A 17039-nucleotide genomic window follows, 5' to 3' on the forward strand; every position below is an offset into this window, starting at 1 on the left:
GTGTTCATCCACAGTAGAGCTTTTCTTGTGCATGAGTTCTTGTAGGTTTTCAAACAAGTTTCCCACCTTATTAGAGGTTGTTACCGGCCTAGCTTTTTTCGACGCAGTCTGTCTCCGTTTGTTTCTTCCTATGCTCGGTCGGAGCGAAGGATGTCGAAGCAGAAGCTGTGGATGCCATTATTTTCTTTGGGTAGCAGAGTCGAATTGTGACACTGCTCCGAGCCCTTTTTCGGAGTCGACGCATGTCTTGGCTCCTATGAAGTATGCGTTGCCGCCAAACGTTTGGCCAGCTCTAATGGTTTTGTCGAGCCCGAAGGGAGGTGAAGTGTCAGGGTCTTTACTGGTGGCACAGGCTTCACAAGTGTCAATGGGTTCCTTGGCATACAGGGCTGGGGCGTAGTCTCCATGCCTGTCCCTGTGGCCTGGAACCTGATCGGGATCGAGTGTAGTCTCGTCCTGTCTAAGCTCCGAGGCGCTCGCTCTATCGACCAGAACCTGAAGCCTGTGGTGCACCCAGGCGTTGGTGGGTGGACTGTGGATTTGGAGGGGGAACTGTGGGCTTTGGTTATTCCCGGTCCTAGAAGTCATCCTCATCCTAGGCCCCGACCCAGTGACGCCTGTCCTTGTGTAGGATGTACTGTCGACATCACTGGTCTGTCGACATCGCTCATTTGTCGTCCTCTTCATGTCGGTCGGACTCTTTAGAGGCAACAAACTGTGGGCTGCACAAGATGGTGCCACCTTCTCCAGGAGTGTTTCCTTCTTTGTTGCCGATCTACAGGTGTTGTTCCTCGTCTGCTGAGAATTCAGCTTCCACCGCCATCTCCTTGGTATGTGCTAGGCATCTGTTGCTAAGTCTTTTTATTCTTGAACAGGCTGCACAGGTCTGTTTTATGCTCTGCAACAAACAAAGGTGTGGTATTCTGGTTGTCATAGAGATGCTTTGCCTGTCTCATCTGGCATCTGTAGCTCATTATTATGTCGTAGGAATGTTCTTACTGTTACCTAGGTTAAGGAATGTAATTATTTGAAGGTGGGTTCCAGGACCAGGGGCGGTTGGGAGAGAGAAACTGTGATACAGGTTGAGTTGGCTGTAGGATTGGATGGGTCCTGTTATTTGGAATAAACCTGCTTATATTTGATGGATCTCCTGAGTCAAGACGTCTTATTTCATGCAAAGGAGTTTCCCACATTGGCGTAGTCGGCAGCTGGACATAAAGAGGACTAATGGGTATTATGTAATCGTCACGGGCTCGTACCTAGTATTTTAATTTATATACTTCTAAAGTAAAAGAGAAACGCTTTCCTCTGGAGAAGTAACCTCGCTTTTAGATTCGCTGGGCATCCTACCTGGTTGATGTGCTGTAAAGCGTAGTCTCTCCTTGTGTGCCGTTAGATGTTTCAAGCTTTTCTTCGTGGGGTCTACAACTGAAGCACTGACTTAGTTTCCGTCTTCGTTGCCCCAAGGGGAGCTCTTCTTTCTTCGATCTCACTGCGCGAATGATGACGTAGTCAAATCTTGCAAGGGGATTCGGTGGACTATCAGTGTCGTCATTCGTGTGTGCGTAAGCACGTTCGTTGGAATCAGTCTTTGTCATAAGTGCGTGTGTGTCACTGGCAGCAGATTCCTCGCAAGGGAGAGAAGGTTAATTGAAGATTCGACACGGAAGAGTGAAGAATAATCAAAACGGAAGTTTTTTTTTTGTTCTAGTAAGTGTCCGGTCAAACTGCAAGGGAGACTCAGCATCTTGTCACCAGTTGTTCGTTGTGGATAGAAACACGGTGAGCTGGGGAGACGATCCTGCGATCCTGCATGTGTATGAATTATCACCAAGTCAGCGTTTAGCAACCTCTGTGTTCAATCAAGTCTGTCACGCTATGTGAGAACACTCATAGTGTGGTAACTGGATCTACTGCGGAGCATAAGTGGACAAGGAGTTTTTTTTTTTTTCTTGTTTTTTTTTTTAGGAGAAAATGTACACGGTATATTTTTCATATTTAAAAAGGATTCAAATGAAAGACTCTACAATTATTACCGCTTGTGTAGCAGCACTCGAGTATCAATATTTTGGGTGACACTGCCATCTGCTGTTCTATTGTTTTATTGTAATATGTTTTGAAACGTAATTGAAAGAAGATTAATAGGTGCATTCTTTCTTACATTGTATATTTGCGAAATTTGTAAGTAGTTACCATTGGGAAACACAGATTTGAGGTGTTTTGGATTTAACGATTGCTTGGCGCTAGTTTCGATTTACTTATAGGGATATGCTAAAGTCTGTGGTATGAATCTTGGTGCAGAGAGAAAGACTGCTCTTCTCTTACATTGTCTCGGTTCGGAGGGACAAGATGTTTTTGATCATTTAGCAGATCTCTCAGCTGTTGAAAGCAGGGGTTTAAATGAATATGATGTTTGTATAAAGTAATTGGATAATCATTATCTACCGAAAGTTAGCACTATACTTGAGAGATATCAGGTCACTAAGAGACTCCAAAATGATGGGGAATCAGTAGAAATGTATGTTACGCAACTAAGAAAGCTTGCGTCTTCCTGTAGATTTGAACAGCTGTTGGAAGAGGGAATAAGAGATCAGTTTATGTTGGGGTGTAACTTAGAGAAGGTTCGTGACGAACTCTGGTTAAGAGATGAACCCTCCTTAGATGAGGTTTTGCAAGTTGCGAAAAGAATTGAACATTCTTTGAAGTGTGTTGACACCTTAAGAAATGATGTGAAAGTCTCTGTTCAAACTGTTAAAGAAGGCAATGGTAGCAAAAGCATGTCTAAAGGTGATGATGCTGTTAAGACTAAAACGAAATTGTTTGTTCCGAAATGTTTTAGGTGTGATAAACTTGGGCATTATGCTAATGATAAAAAATGTCCGGCACTAAAGGCAATTTGTGCGAAAAGTAAGCACAAGGGTCATCTTTCAGTTGTTTGTAAAACCAAAAATTCTTCCACCAATGTTAAAACTGTTGAGACAGGGTCTCAAGAAGAGGACTTTTTATGTGGTCAAATTGTGGTTCAGGTTCAATCTGAGGTTCAACAAAATAAGTTTGGGGAGCATAGGTCTTGTCCGCTGGATATAATACAAGTTGAGGGTGAGTCAACAAGGGTACTGTTTGATTCAGGGGCCAAAATTACTATTGTCTCAAAAACATTTTATCAAACAAAACTTGCAGGGAAGGTAAAGTTACTTAAACCAGATATACGCCCTTTGGCTTATGGGGGTGAACCTATACCACTGTGTGGGTATTTTATAGGTTTAATAGAATATGGTGGAAGGTATGTATCAGGGAAGGTGTATGTCTCCAAGAAGGGCGACAGTACCATTAGCTGGTTCCATCAAGCAGATTTAGGGGTTATGTTGGATCCAGGAAGTTCCTCTCCAATCTTTCTGAAACAGAGAATTCAATCAGTTCATCAAAATTCTGATGAGGGTGTTCTGAGTGACATTAAAAGTAAATTTCCAAAAGTATTTAGAGAGGAATTAGGATGTCTTAAAGATTTTAAATTGAACATACCTCTACGTCCGAACTCTCAACCTTCTACTTGTAAAGTTAGGAGTGTTCCTTTGGCAGTGAGGGAGGAGATGAAGGAATTGGACAAACTGAAAGATGGAGGAATAATTGAAGAAGTCTCCAACACGGAGTGGCTTGCTCCGGTTGTCGCTGCATGCCAGGCCAATGGGTCTCTACGCTTATGTGTGGACTTGAGACAACTAAACAAGTGGGTGGTTGTGGATAAGTTTCCACTGCCTAATATCTCTGAGTTACTCACATTGGTAGGTGGGGCTAAAGTCTTCAGCACTATTGACTTAGCTTCTGCATATCATCAGATTGAGCTAGAAGAGTCTTCCAGGGACTTGACTTCTTTTATCACACCTTTTGGGACTTTTAGATTTGTTAGGATGCCGTTTGGCTTAGTGTCGGCAGCATCTGTGTTTCAACGTGTTATGGAAAGAGTTCTTGAAGGGTGTGATGGGGTTTGTGTCTATCAGGATGACATTTTGATATTTGCAAAGAATCACAGGGAGCATAGGAAGGTGCTTTTTGAGGTGTTAAACAGACTTGAGAATGCCAATCTAACCATAAAATTAGAGAAGTGTTGTTTTGAAACCTCTTCTATTCATTATTTAGGGCACACGATTTCTGGTGCTGGTATCTCTCCAAAGCTTGATTTAGTTAACACAATTTCTTGTATGCCACCTCCATCTTCAAGAGAAGAACTGATGAAGTTTTTTGGAATGGCTGAGTATTATAACAAATTTGTTGAGGGATTTGCAGAACATTGCTCGGGCATGAGGGGACTCTTGAAGAAAGGTGTGGAATTTAAATGGTCAAGAGAGTGTGATAAAGAATTTGTTGGGCTTAAAGAAAAGCTTTGTAATGCACCCAATCTTAAGAGTTTTGATCCTTCAAGGACTTCTGTTGTATCTACGGACGCAAGTATTAAAGGGTTGGGTGCAGTGTTACAACAGGTGGGTGTTAATGGTTTGGAAACTATTACTTTCATTTCTAGAGGGCTTAAGGATGCAGAATCACGTTATTCGGTAATTGAGCAAGAGGCTCTTGCTGTATTTTGGGCTATCAGGAAGTTAAAGAAGTTTTTATGGGGTACCAAATTTGTTGTTAAATCGGATCACAAACCCCTTTGTGAGATTTTTGAGAAAAAGGGTATTGACCAAGTTTCTGGAAGGATCAGTAAGTGGGTCATAGCTCTTCAAGAGTATGATTTTAAGATAAAATACATTCCTGGTGTGGAGAACACGGTAGCTGATGCTCTTTCTAGGCTGGTAGAGGGTTATAGTGAAGACGAAGTGGAAGATGATTGGGCTGAGTGCGACTCGCATGTGTGTTTGGTGGATCCTGGCATTATTGATGAGGATCAGTGGTGGGATAAATTATCTCAAGATCCAGTATTATCTTAAGTAATGAGTTTAATTCAGAATGGGTGGAGTAAAAAAAATGCAGGGTCAGTTGAAGCTGCAAAGTTTTGGGGGGTGAAGGACGAGATGTGAGTGTGTAATGGTATTCTGCTACGGGGCACATGGTTGGTAACTCCTTTAGAGATAAGGAGGGTTTTGGTGGACATGGCTCATGAATTGCACTCTGGTATGTCCAGGACAAAAGAGCGACTTCGTTCTTCGTATTGGTGGCCTGGAATGGACATACAAATTGAAAGAGTTATTAGAGATTGTTTGGTGTGTGCCGCAAGTGATAAGTCAAACATTGTTAGAGTTCAACCTATGATTATCAGGGAACTTCCAAGTGGCCCGTGGAAAGAGGTAGCTTTGGACATTGTAGGTCCCATTCATTTCAATGGACAACAAAATTATATTTTTGTGCTTTGGGATTTATTTTCAAGGTGGCCTGAGATACAGTTTACTTCTGGTATAGAGACTGTTCATGTGATTAGGTTTCTTGAGAATCTCATGAGTAGAGAGGGTTTCCCAGAGTCAATCTTAACGGATAATGGGGTACAATTGGTCTCAAAAGAAATAGAGAAGTTTCTAAAGGATAGAGGCATAAAACATAAAAAGTGTTCCCTATGTCACCCTGAAACAAATGGGATGGTTGAGAGGTTCAATAGGGTGATTAAAGAGACAATATCTTTAGCAAAAAGCTTTGGGAAAAACTGGAAAGAGCACGTTTTAAAAAAAATTGAAGATTATAGGATGACTCCGCATAGTTCAACGGGTCAGTCTCCTTTTGTTCTTTTTAAAGGCAGGGCTCCTTGTACTCAGGTGGAACCGTCCTGGGTTCGACGTTTGGGAGATGCTGTGTTTGGTTCCACAGTCACAAAGAACACTGAAGGGTGGAGGAAAAGAGAGGAGAACAAGTGTCTAGATAGGAAGGTGAATTTTGATGCAAGGAAATCTGCTAAACGTACAGAAGTCAGGATTGGTGATAAGGTTGTTGTAAGGCTTCCGGGTTCTAAAGTAAGTTTCTCTGAACCTCTATACGTAGTTAAAGTGTTCAATAATGCTGTAAGGACTAATTTTTTTGTTGAAACACTTTTTATTGTTTTCATAGCAACAGCTCAGTACAAACCCCGCTTCCTCCACGGTCAAAGAATGTTTTACACATACAGAGTTACCAGCCAATAGCCGGGAGAATGAGCTTCCAGCCCATACAGGCCCTCCCCCCTCCCTCCCCACCCCATGTCAGTGTGCCTCCTGTCTTTCGCCTCACTCCTGATGTGCCCCCTCCCTGCCATAAATCAGACATGGGTGCCCGCCCTCCACTAGAGAACCATGGCTTTCCCTCACGCTTAGCCACACCCTCGTTTCCAGCGCTCCCTACTACTCCCTTCCTACTCCCCATTCACCACCTCCTCCTGCACGCCAGATGTGTCCCCCTCTGTCCCGTTGTTAGCCATCAGCCCCTGCAGTTCCACCACCAGCGCCTCCCACGCCCGGGCCGTCGCCAACGCCTTTTCGTCATCCCGCCGAAGAGCTAATTGCAGCCCGAGCGCACCCTCAGCCCCCGCCCAACGCACGAAGGCCGCCCTCCATCTCAAGAAGCTAGGCCCCGTTATGCCTTAAGGACTAATGATCATAAGATTTGGAACTTAGAAAGGATCTTTGTGTGTTCTGATTTTAGTGTGGATTCAGATAATACATTGAGAGATGATACTGTGTTGTCTGATTCTTCACGCAAATCTTCTAGGGTTCAAAGGAAACCAGAATATTTGAAAGATTATACTTCATGATGTATTATCAACTCATGTTTTTGTGTTTTTTTTGTTTATTGACGGAGGGAGGTGTGTGGTATTCTGGTTGTCATAGAGATGCTTTGCCTGTGTCATCTGGCATCTCTAGCTCATTATTATGTCGTAGGAATGTTCTTACTGTTACCTAGGTTAAGGAATGTAATTATTTGAAGGTGGGTTCCAGGACCAGGGGCGGTTGGGAGAGAGAAACTGATACAGGTTGAGTTGGCTGTAGGATTGGATGGGTCCTGTTATTTGGAATAAACCTGCTTATATTTGATGGATCTCGTGAGTCAAAACGTCTTATTTCATGCAAAGGAGTTTCCCACAAAAGGCTACAGACATCATTCTGGTCCAAGTACGCATATTTAGCCTAGCATTGAGGGCATTTTCTAACAAAAGTCTTTTTTCCCTTCCATCACCTGGAGCTAAACCTTCTCAGCCGGCCCTGGAAAGGGGCTGCGCTTTAGAAGCTGACCTGAACAAACCCGTCGCTGAAAATCTGGATTCGATGGCTGGAGATGTCGAGGCAAAGTTGTTTTGTCGAATAGAGCCTGTAATGAATCCGTTTGGCGTCCACAGGCGGCAAAGGCGTCCCAGATGCACGGAGCTCGGGGCACAGTCTGTCTGAGCCGGATGGCAGAAAAATTCAACCCAACAAAGGAGCCGTTGAACATGTGCATGCTCTTGAAGAGGAGGAAGTTCGTCACCAATAAAAAATAAAATAAAAGAAAGACTTCTAGAACAACAAGTTGTAAAGTCTGAGCTCACAACTAGATGGCAGCAGTGTGTATGTGTATCTGCACCAGACACAATGCTACGAACAATATGTTCCCTCAGGAAAATATGGACAGATACTAATGGTTCCATACGAGAGTTCTATTAATAAGATATCAGTGACAGAGTTAATGATTCCAGCAGGTATCGCACCTGCAATTACCAGGGATCATAAGTTACTGGGCTTTAAACTGGGGCGATCATTGGGTAGCCAGAATTACTAGACCAAAATTTGCATGTAGTCTGTTTAAGGAAGAGTTAATTGTGAGCATTAACACATTCTTTCACCAAGTGCATTCCTTCACCTGGTATAACCTGTAATCTGGCACGGGGGTAGGTATACAAAGTTGTTGCAGTGCTTTCCCCTGTTCTGGATCGGGAGAGCACCTTGTCCTGGTCTGTTGACGTATGAGCCACGGAGGCCCAGGCAGGCTTGGATCTCATAGCGGGGAGGTGGATGCAACCATGACCAGGCCTTGGATGTCTCTCTGGCAGGGGTAGAGCGAGTACCCCATTCTCAAAAATCCTCCCTGCCCACCCACAGAAAAGGCTCCTGTTGTCCACATGGCCTCCATCTGTGGATGACTGCCAGTCCCAACAAAAAACAACAACGGGTCTTGGCTCGAATCAGTAAGGCTGAGCCTCTAATATACAGAACAAGAAGAAATGCCAATACTGATATTCCATTAAACATCACTTTAGTGGCGCATAGAAATGAAGTCTATGACAACCTTAATTCACAGTTGAATTTTTAAATTGATTTCAAAATTCTTTTTAGCTCAGAGAAGCTTCTTTTAAATTCACATCAAAATTTTATAGAAAAAATGACTGTAAAACACACTATATACAAAATCTTACGACTCAATCCATTTTCAATACAAACTCACCACAAGGTCTCCTTATCTCCTTCATACATCTCACAATCCCCATTCGCATACACTTATAACCCACACATGACTCCAGCCATACACCAAAAACCCTTCCTGGTTAACTCAACCTATTTGATATTTTGTAAAACCAGGGGTATCAACCAAACAACAAACGTTTAGACAATAGTCTCAAGTGCACTCCTACACAAAATACAAAGCACTTTCAAATTTACATCAAATTTGCAGTGCACGAAAGCAAAACAATTAAACACAAGTTTGTTTGCCAAAATTACGCTAGGTCGACGCGTTTCGAACCCACTTCTTATGGGGTTCTCTTCTGGACCAAAATGGCTCTTAAGTAATATGATGAGATCCACTGCTCATGTTCGAAAGGTAGAGATTGGAGAGTGTAAGCTTTTAGTTGTCCTATGTCCTCGCGTCACAACAGGCATTAAAAAAAAGACTGTCATTGAGAGACTTAGCTGCTAGAGACAAAAGACTGCATATCTTGAAAGAGCCTACATAATAGACGGATGCATGTGAGCATCATAGTAAATACTGGTCCAGTCCAGTAAAGCTTGAAAACGGAGAGTGCCAGTTTGCGGAGACAGTCCAGAGTCTGATACTGAACGCTCGTTTGTTTGCTAGGCAGGAGCTTACAAACTTTCTGTACTGAACAAGTTTAATATTGCTCTCTGAGCACTAAAACTCTAGAATCCACCTATGGCATCTCATTTAAGAAGGTTCTTATTCATATACACGTTGTGACCCCTGTAACCTATTGAAAAACTGTATGAAAAACTTCAAAGAGAAGGCACTAAAGAACAATCCTGAGACAATCATGGCAGACCACAATCACTGCACAAACAGCTGTAAATTAAGAATGAGTCTCCGATTATACTCTAGAAAAAACACACATTTGGATCAGAGTCCTTTAACAACACCTTCAAGTCTCAAAGGTGTTGGGAACTCAATATCCCACCACCATTCCTCAAGGCTGAAACGTCCACATTCATCTACAACAGTATTCAAATTTAGACGTGAACCTTAAACTCTTAGACTCCCATCTTCAAAATCATCTCAGCTTCAAGAAGTTTACGTCTAAGTGAGAATCCTTCACTCTCACTCTTCCCGTAGGATCCTACAGTCAACTCCAGTTCAATCAATAACTCCCAAATGGACATACCCTTCTTCTCCCAAATTTACCATCACACACTCGCAATCCACCTGCACAGTACTAAATCCCTCAACTTAATATTCACCTACTCCTCTCGGTGCCAATCCTAACTACTCCTGTGCCCAATACGAAGAATCAACAACATCCCATCACCAACAAAAACGCCCTGATGCATAATCAGCACATCCTCCCCAGCAACATCTCACACACATCGCAAAATCGCAGGACAGTTCTGAAACACATCTCACCTCATTCCACTCCTTCTCTACTCACATGAACCTATGCGCCCCACATCCAGCAACTCCACACAGCTTCCCATTATCGTAACCCCAACAGTACACCACACTACAACTAACCCCTTAAACACAACTACATTTAAGCAGCAAAACAATTCACCTGCCACATCCATCATGCCTCACGCTCAGACCCGAAACCTTACTCAAGCTAGCCAGCCTTGAATGAGCCAGCCTTGAATGAGGCACACGGGGGCAGCAGAAAGACTGCAGCCCTCCGCTACTGGCCTTCTTCTAGCTAGCCTTGAATGGGGCACACGGGGGCAGCAGAAAGACTGCAGCCCTCCGCTACTGGCCTTCTTCTAGCCAGCCTTGAATGAGGCACACGGGGGCAGCAGAAAGACTGCAGCCCTCCGCTACTGGCCTTCTTCTAGCCAGCCTTGGATGAGGCACACGGGGGCAGCAGAAAGACTGCAGCCCTCCGCTACTGGCCTTCTTCTAGCCAGCCTTGGATGAGGCACACGGGGGCAGCAGAAAAACTGCAGCCCTCCGCTACTGGCCTTCTTCTAGCCAGCCTTGAATGAGGCACACGGGGGCAGCAGAAAGACTGCAGCCCTCCGCTACTGGCCTTCTTCTAGCCAGCCTTGAATAAGGCACACAGGGGCAGCAGAAAGACTGCAGCCCTCCGCTACAGCCCTCCGCTACTGGCCTTCTTCTAGCCAGCCTTGAATGAGGCACACGGGGGCAGCAGAAAGACTGCAGCCCTCCGCTACTGGCCTTCTTCTAGCCAGCCTTGAATGAGCCAGCCTTGAATGAGGCACACGGGGGCAGCAGAAAGACTGCAGCTCTCTGCTACTGGCCTTCTTCTAGCCACCCTTGAATGAAGGACTCCGGGGCTGCAGAAAGTGAAGATAATTAGCACATCAACAAGGAAACAGAGATTGACTGACCTGTGGTAGAACATCCTTGCCATCCCGACTCGCTGCTTTTCACCGCCCGACAGGACGTCCTTCCAGTCACTAATGGAGTCCCAACCTGCATGGGCAAAAACAGCATTCATGAGACACTCCAAAAATATAACCTCAAAGTGGGAGTATGTACGAGTTCATACATTTTCAATGTAATGATGCTTCCCTTGTTAGTCATAGTGACTGCATCCACATACCTAATACCAGTAGAGCATTATTCACACATAATGGAGGAGACCGAATTCTTGATGCTAAAAACCTTTAGATTTTATTTTTTATTGTGCCTGATCATTCCTCCATGCTGCTACATAAGAAAGCAACACCGTAGTGTGCAGATTTGTGTTTTCCGGTTTTTAATATAACTGTGCTCCAGTCAGTGCTTAATTTGAGCCGGTGGTTTCCGATGCTTAGCCCCAACACTGAATTGCCGGACCCCGCACTTATGACGGCTGCCAAATGGAGGCACTGATTGTGCAATTTAAAGATTAGCAGAAAATAGTTGTTTGTTAATTCAGTATACATTAACAACAACTAATAGCTGCCACCCAAGCCATTCGTAAAGCATCGGCGCCTCGAACAGTCTGAACTGTCACACTTATAACACTGTGATGGTTGGTATTTGTGCAAGTACTGTGGCAATGTGTGGTGCAAACTGTGATGGCTTCCTGATGAAGGCCATTGCACTTTTCTTTTTTTTTTTCCTTTTCTTTACACAAATTAAGCCCTGGCTCCAGTGGTACCTGCCTTTCAAGGGTCTACGTAGGTCAAAGACTAGGCCTTAATCCAGTTTATGTTTGAGTGCGAGCACTGCAAGCCAGCTGAACATATGGTATTGCACAATCACACGTATGTCCTCTGAAAACTACCAGACGGCGGAATTCGCTGGGCAGCCATATGGATCTTAAGAGACACTGGCAAGAACACAACACAGAAAAGGCATTCAGGCTGAAATAGCTATAAAAGTGACCCGAAGTAGGGAGTTAGCATGGCCCCACATTGGGCTAAGATGCCTGGAGCTACCCGTCTCCTACACGAGTTGTGTTCTGGCACCGAAGGAGTAAACTGAGATGGCACTAACATTTTCGTGATCAACAGCAGGCAACCACTGTAGTCTAGGGGATATAAATTGTCCAGCGTTATCCATTACTTCAGAGAAGATATTGAAAATAGGCCAGTATGTTTTGCCTTAGATACTTGGTTACCAATCCATGCACAGTGAGGACCTGTTCATATGCAGTTGAAGAACTTTTGTTTACAGTCAATGTTGGGATCTATTTAAAAAAAAGCTGAGGTGTGATAAAACCTAAATAGGCCACTCTGCTGAGAGACTAAACAACTAGCAGACTAGGAGGACTGGGTGGTTAAGACAGGTGACCTGGGAACAGAACAGGATCTACACAATATGCTGTAAACAGTACAGAGACTCACTCAGAGCCCTGCTCCAAACAGTAGAGACTCACTTGGAGCCCTGCTCCAAACAGTACAGAGACTCACTCACAGCCCTGCTACAAACAGTACAGAGACTCACTCAGAGCCCTGCTCCAAACAGTACAGAGACTCACTCAGAGCCCTGCTCCAAACAGTACAGAGATTCAATCAGAGCCCTGCTCCAAACAGTAGAGACTCACTTGGAGCCCTGCTCCAAACAGTACAGAGACTCACTCAGAGCCCTGCTACAAACAGTACAGAGACTCACTCACAGCCCTGCTACAAACCGTACAGAGACTCACTCAGAGCCCTGCTACAAACAGTACAGAGACTCACTCACAGCCCTGCTACAAACAGTACAGAGACTCACTCACAGCCCTGCTACAAACCGTACAGACTCACTCAGAGCCCTGCTCCAAACAGTAGAGACTCACTCACAGCCCTGCTACAAACAGTACAGAGACTCACTCACAGCCCTGCTACAAACAGTACAGAGACTCACTCACAGCCCTGCTCCACACCATAGAGAGACTCACTCAGGGCCCTGGTCCAAACAGTACAAAGATTCAATCAGAGCCCTGCTCCAAACAGTAGAGACTCACTCGGAGCCCTGCTCCAAACAGTACAGAGACTCACTCAGACCCCTGCTCCAAACAGTACAGAGACTCACTCAGAGCCCTGCTCCAATCATTACAGAGACTCACTCAGAGCCCTGCTCCAAACAGTACAGAGACTCACTCAGAGCCCTGCTCCAAACATTAGAGACTTGATTGGAGCCCTGTTCCAATCAGTAGAGAGACTCACTAAGAGTCGTGCTCCAAACAGTAGAGACTCACTCGGAGCCCTGCTCCAAACAGTACAGAGACTCACTCGGAGCCCTGCTCCAAACAGTACAGAGACTCACTCAGAGCCCTGCTCCAAACAGTACAGAGACTCACTCAGATCCCTGCTCCAAACAGTACAGAGATTCAATCAGAGCCCTGCTCCAAACAGTAGAGACTCACTCCAGACACTCACTCAGAGCCCTGCTCCAAACAGTACACAGACTCACTCAGAGCCCTGCTCCAAACAGTACAGCGATTCAATCAGAGCCCTGCTCCAAACAGTACAGAGACTCACTCAGAGCCCTGCTCCAAACAGTACAGAGATTCAATCAGAGCCCTGCTACAAACAGAGGAGACTCAATCAGAGCCCGGCTCCAAACAGTTGAGACTCGATTGGAGCCCTGCTCCAAACAGTACAGAGATTCAATCAGAGCCCTGCTACAAACAGTAGAGACTCGATTGAATGAATCTCTGTACTGATTGGAGCAGGGCTCCAATCAGAGCCCTGCTCCAAACAGTAGAGACTCACTCCAGAGACTCACTTGGAGCCCTGCTCTAAACAGTACAGAGACACGCTCAGAGCCCTGCTCCAAACTGTACAGAGAATCGCTCAGAGCCATGCTCCAAACAGTACAGAGATTCAATCAGAGCCCTGCTCCAAACAGTACAGAGATTCAATCAGAGCCCTGCTCCAAACAGTACAGAGACTCACTCAGAGCCCTGCTCCAAACAGTAGAGACTCACTCAGAGCCCTGCTCCAAACAGTAGAGACTCACTCAGAGCCCTGCTCCAAACAGTACAGAGATTCAATCAGAGCCCTGCTCCAAACAGTACAGAGATTCAATCAGAGCCCTGCTCCAATCAGTACAGAGACTCACTCAGAGCCCTGCTCCAATCAGTACAGAGATTCGATCAGAGCCCTGCTCCAAACAGTACAGAGATTCAATCAGAGCCCTGCTCCAAACAGTAGAGAGATTCAATCAGAGCCCTGCTCCAATCAGTACAGAGACTCACTCAGAGCCCTGCTCCAAACAGTAGAGACTCACTCGGAGCCCTGCTCCAAACAGTACAGAGACTCGCTCAGAGCCCGGCTCCAAACTGTACAGAGATTCAATCAGAGGCCTGCTCCAAACAAAGGAGACTCAATCAGAGCCCAGCTCCAAACAGTTGAGACTCGATTGGAGCCCTGCTCCAATCAGTACAGAGACTCACTCAGAGCCCTGCTCCAAACAGTTGAGACTCGATTGAATGAATCTCTGTACTGATTGGAGCAGGGCTCCAATCAGAGCCCTGCTCCAAACAGTACAGAGACTCGCTCAGAGCCCTGCTCCAAACAGTACAGAGACTCACTCAGAGCCCTGCTCTAAACAGTACAGAGACTCGCTCAGAGCCCGGCTCCAAACAGTACAGAGACTCGCTCAGAGCCCTGCTCCAAACAGTACAGAGATTCAATCAGAGCCCTGCTCCAAACAGTACAGAGATTCAACCAGAGCCCTGCTCCAATCAGTACAGAGACTCACTCAGAGCCCTGCTCCAAACAGTACAGAGATTCAATCAGAGCCCTGCTCCAAACAGTACAGAGACTCACTCACAGCCCTGCTCCAAACAGTAGAGACTCACTCGGAGCCCTGCTCCAAACAGTACAGAGACTCGCTCAGAGCCCGGCTTTAAACTGTACAGAGATTCGATCAGAGCCCTGCTCCAAACAGTACAGAGATTCAATCAGAGCCCTGCTCCAAACAGAGGAGACTCAAGCAAAGCCCGGCTCCAAACAGTACAGAGACTCAATCAGAGCCCGGCTCCAAACAGTACAGAGACTCAATCAGAGCCCGGCTCCAAACAGTACAGAGACTCAATCAGAGCCCGGCTCCAAACAGTACAGAGACTCAATCAGAGCCCTGCTCCAAACAGTACAGAGACTCAATTAGAGCCCTGCTCCAAACAGTACAGAGACTCGCTCAGAGCCCTGCTCCAAACAGTACAGAGACTCGCTCAGAGCCCTGCTCCAAACAGTACAGAGAGTCACTCACAGCCCTGCTACAAACCGTACAGAGACTCAATCAGAGCCCTGCTACAAACAGTACAGAGACTCAATCAGAGCCCTGCTACAAACAGTACAGGGACTCACTCACAGCCCTGCTACAAACCGTACAGAGACTCAATCAGAGCCCTGCTCCAAACAGTACAGAGATTCAATCAGAGCCCTGCTCCAAACAGTACAGAGATTCAATCAGAGCCCTGCTCCAAACAGTACAGAGATTCAATCAGAGCCCTGCTCCAAACAGTACAGAGATTCAATCAGAGCCCTGCTCCAAACAGTACAGAGATTCAATCAGAGCCCTGCTCCAAACAGTACAGAGATTCAATCAGAGCCCGGCTCCAAACAGTACAGAGACTCAATCAGAGCCCGGCTCCAAACAGTACAGAGACTCAATCAGAGCCCTGCTCCAAACAGTACAGAGACTCAATTAGAGCCCTGCTCCAAACAGTACAGAGACTCGCTCAGAGCCCTGCTCCAAACAGTACAGAGACTCGCTCAGAGCCCTGCTCCAAACAGTACAGAGACTCAATCAGAGCCCTGCTCCAAACAGTACAGAGATTCAATCAGAGCCCTGCTCCAAACAGTACAGAGATTCAATCAGAGCCCTGCTCCAAACAGTAGAGACTCACTCCAGACACTCACTCAGAGCCCTGCTCCAAACAGTACACAGACTCACTCAGAGCCCTGCTCCAAACAGTACAGAGACTCACTCAGAGCCCAGCTACAAACAGTACAGAGAGTCACTCACAGCCCTGCTACAGACCGTACAGAGACTCAATCAGAGCCCTGCTACAAACAGTACAGAGACTCAATCAGAGCCCTGCTACAAACAGTACAGGGACTCACTCACAGCCCTGCTACAAACAGTACAGAGACTCAATCAGAGCCCTGCTACAAACAGTACAGAGACTCAATCAGAGCCCTGCTCCAAACAGTACAGAGATTCAATCAGAGCCCTGCTCCAAACAGTACAGAGATTCAATCAGAGCCCTGCTCCAAACAGTAGAGAGATTCAATCAGAGCCCTGCTCCAATCAGTACAGAGACTCACTCAGAGCCCTGCTCCAAACAGTAGAGACTCACTCGGAGCCCTGCTCCAAACAGTACAGAGACTCGCTCAGAGCCCGGCTCCAAACTGTACAGAGATTCAATCAGAGGCCTGCTCCAAACAAAGGAGACTCAATCAGAGCCCAGCTCCAAACAGTTGAGACTCGATTGGAGCCCTGCTCCAATCAGTACAGAGACTCACTCAGAGCCCTGCTCCAAACAGTTGAGACTCGATTGAATGAATCTCTGTACTGATTGGAGCAGGGCTCCAATCAGAGCCCTGCTCCAAACAGTACAGAGACTCGCTCAGAGCCCTGCTCCAAACAGTACAGAGACTCACTCAGAGCCCTGCTCTAAACAGTACAGAGACTCGCTCAGAGCCCGGCTCCAAACAGTACAGAGACTCGCTCAGAGCCCTGCTCCAAACAGTACAGAGATTCAATCAGAGCCCTGCTCCAAACAGTACAGAGATTCAACCAGAGCCCTGCTCCAATCAGTACAGAGACTCACTCAGAGCCCTGCTCCAAACAGTACAGAGATTCAATCAGAGCCCTGCTCCAAACAGTACAGAGACTCACTCACAGCCCTGCTCCAAACAGTAGAGACTCACTCGGAGCCCTGCTCCAAACAGTACAGAGACTCGCTCAGAGCCCGGCTTTAAACTGTACAGAGATTCGATCAGAGCCCTGCTCCAAACAGTACAGAGATTCAATCAGAGCCCTGCTCCAAACAGAGGAGACTCAATCAGAGCCCGGCTCCAAACAGTACAGAGACTCAATCAGAGCCCGGCTCCAAACAGTACAGAGACTCAATCAGAGCCCGGCTCCAAACAGTACAGAGACTCAATCAGAGCCCGGCTCCAAACAGTACAGAGACTCAATCAGAGCCCTGCTCCAAACAGTACAGAGACTCAATTAGAGCCCTGCTCCAAACAGTACAGAGACTCGCTCAGAGCCCTGCTCCA

The 17039-nt window shown here is 46.1% G+C and overlaps 1 protein-coding gene across 1 annotated transcript in view; it reads right to left on the reverse strand.

The window, feature by feature from the left end:
• Window positions 1-17039, reverse strand: part of ABCD1 (ATP binding cassette subfamily D member 1) — a 220729-nt gene that overhangs the window by 59204 nt on the left and 144486 nt on the right. Inside the window, exon 8 of the mRNA XM_085629793.1 lies at window positions 10719-10803. Within this exon, the coding sequence (XP_085485919.1) occupies window positions 10719-10803 (85 nt within the window). The remainder of the gene's footprint in view (window positions 1-10718; window positions 10804-17039) is intronic.

The sequence above is a fragment of the Triturus cristatus genome, chromosome 10 (assembly GCF_964204655.1).
Source record: "Triturus cristatus chromosome 10, aTriCri1.1, whole genome shotgun sequence".
Lineage (NCBI taxonomy): Eukaryota > Metazoa > Chordata > Amphibia > Caudata > Salamandridae > Triturus > Triturus cristatus.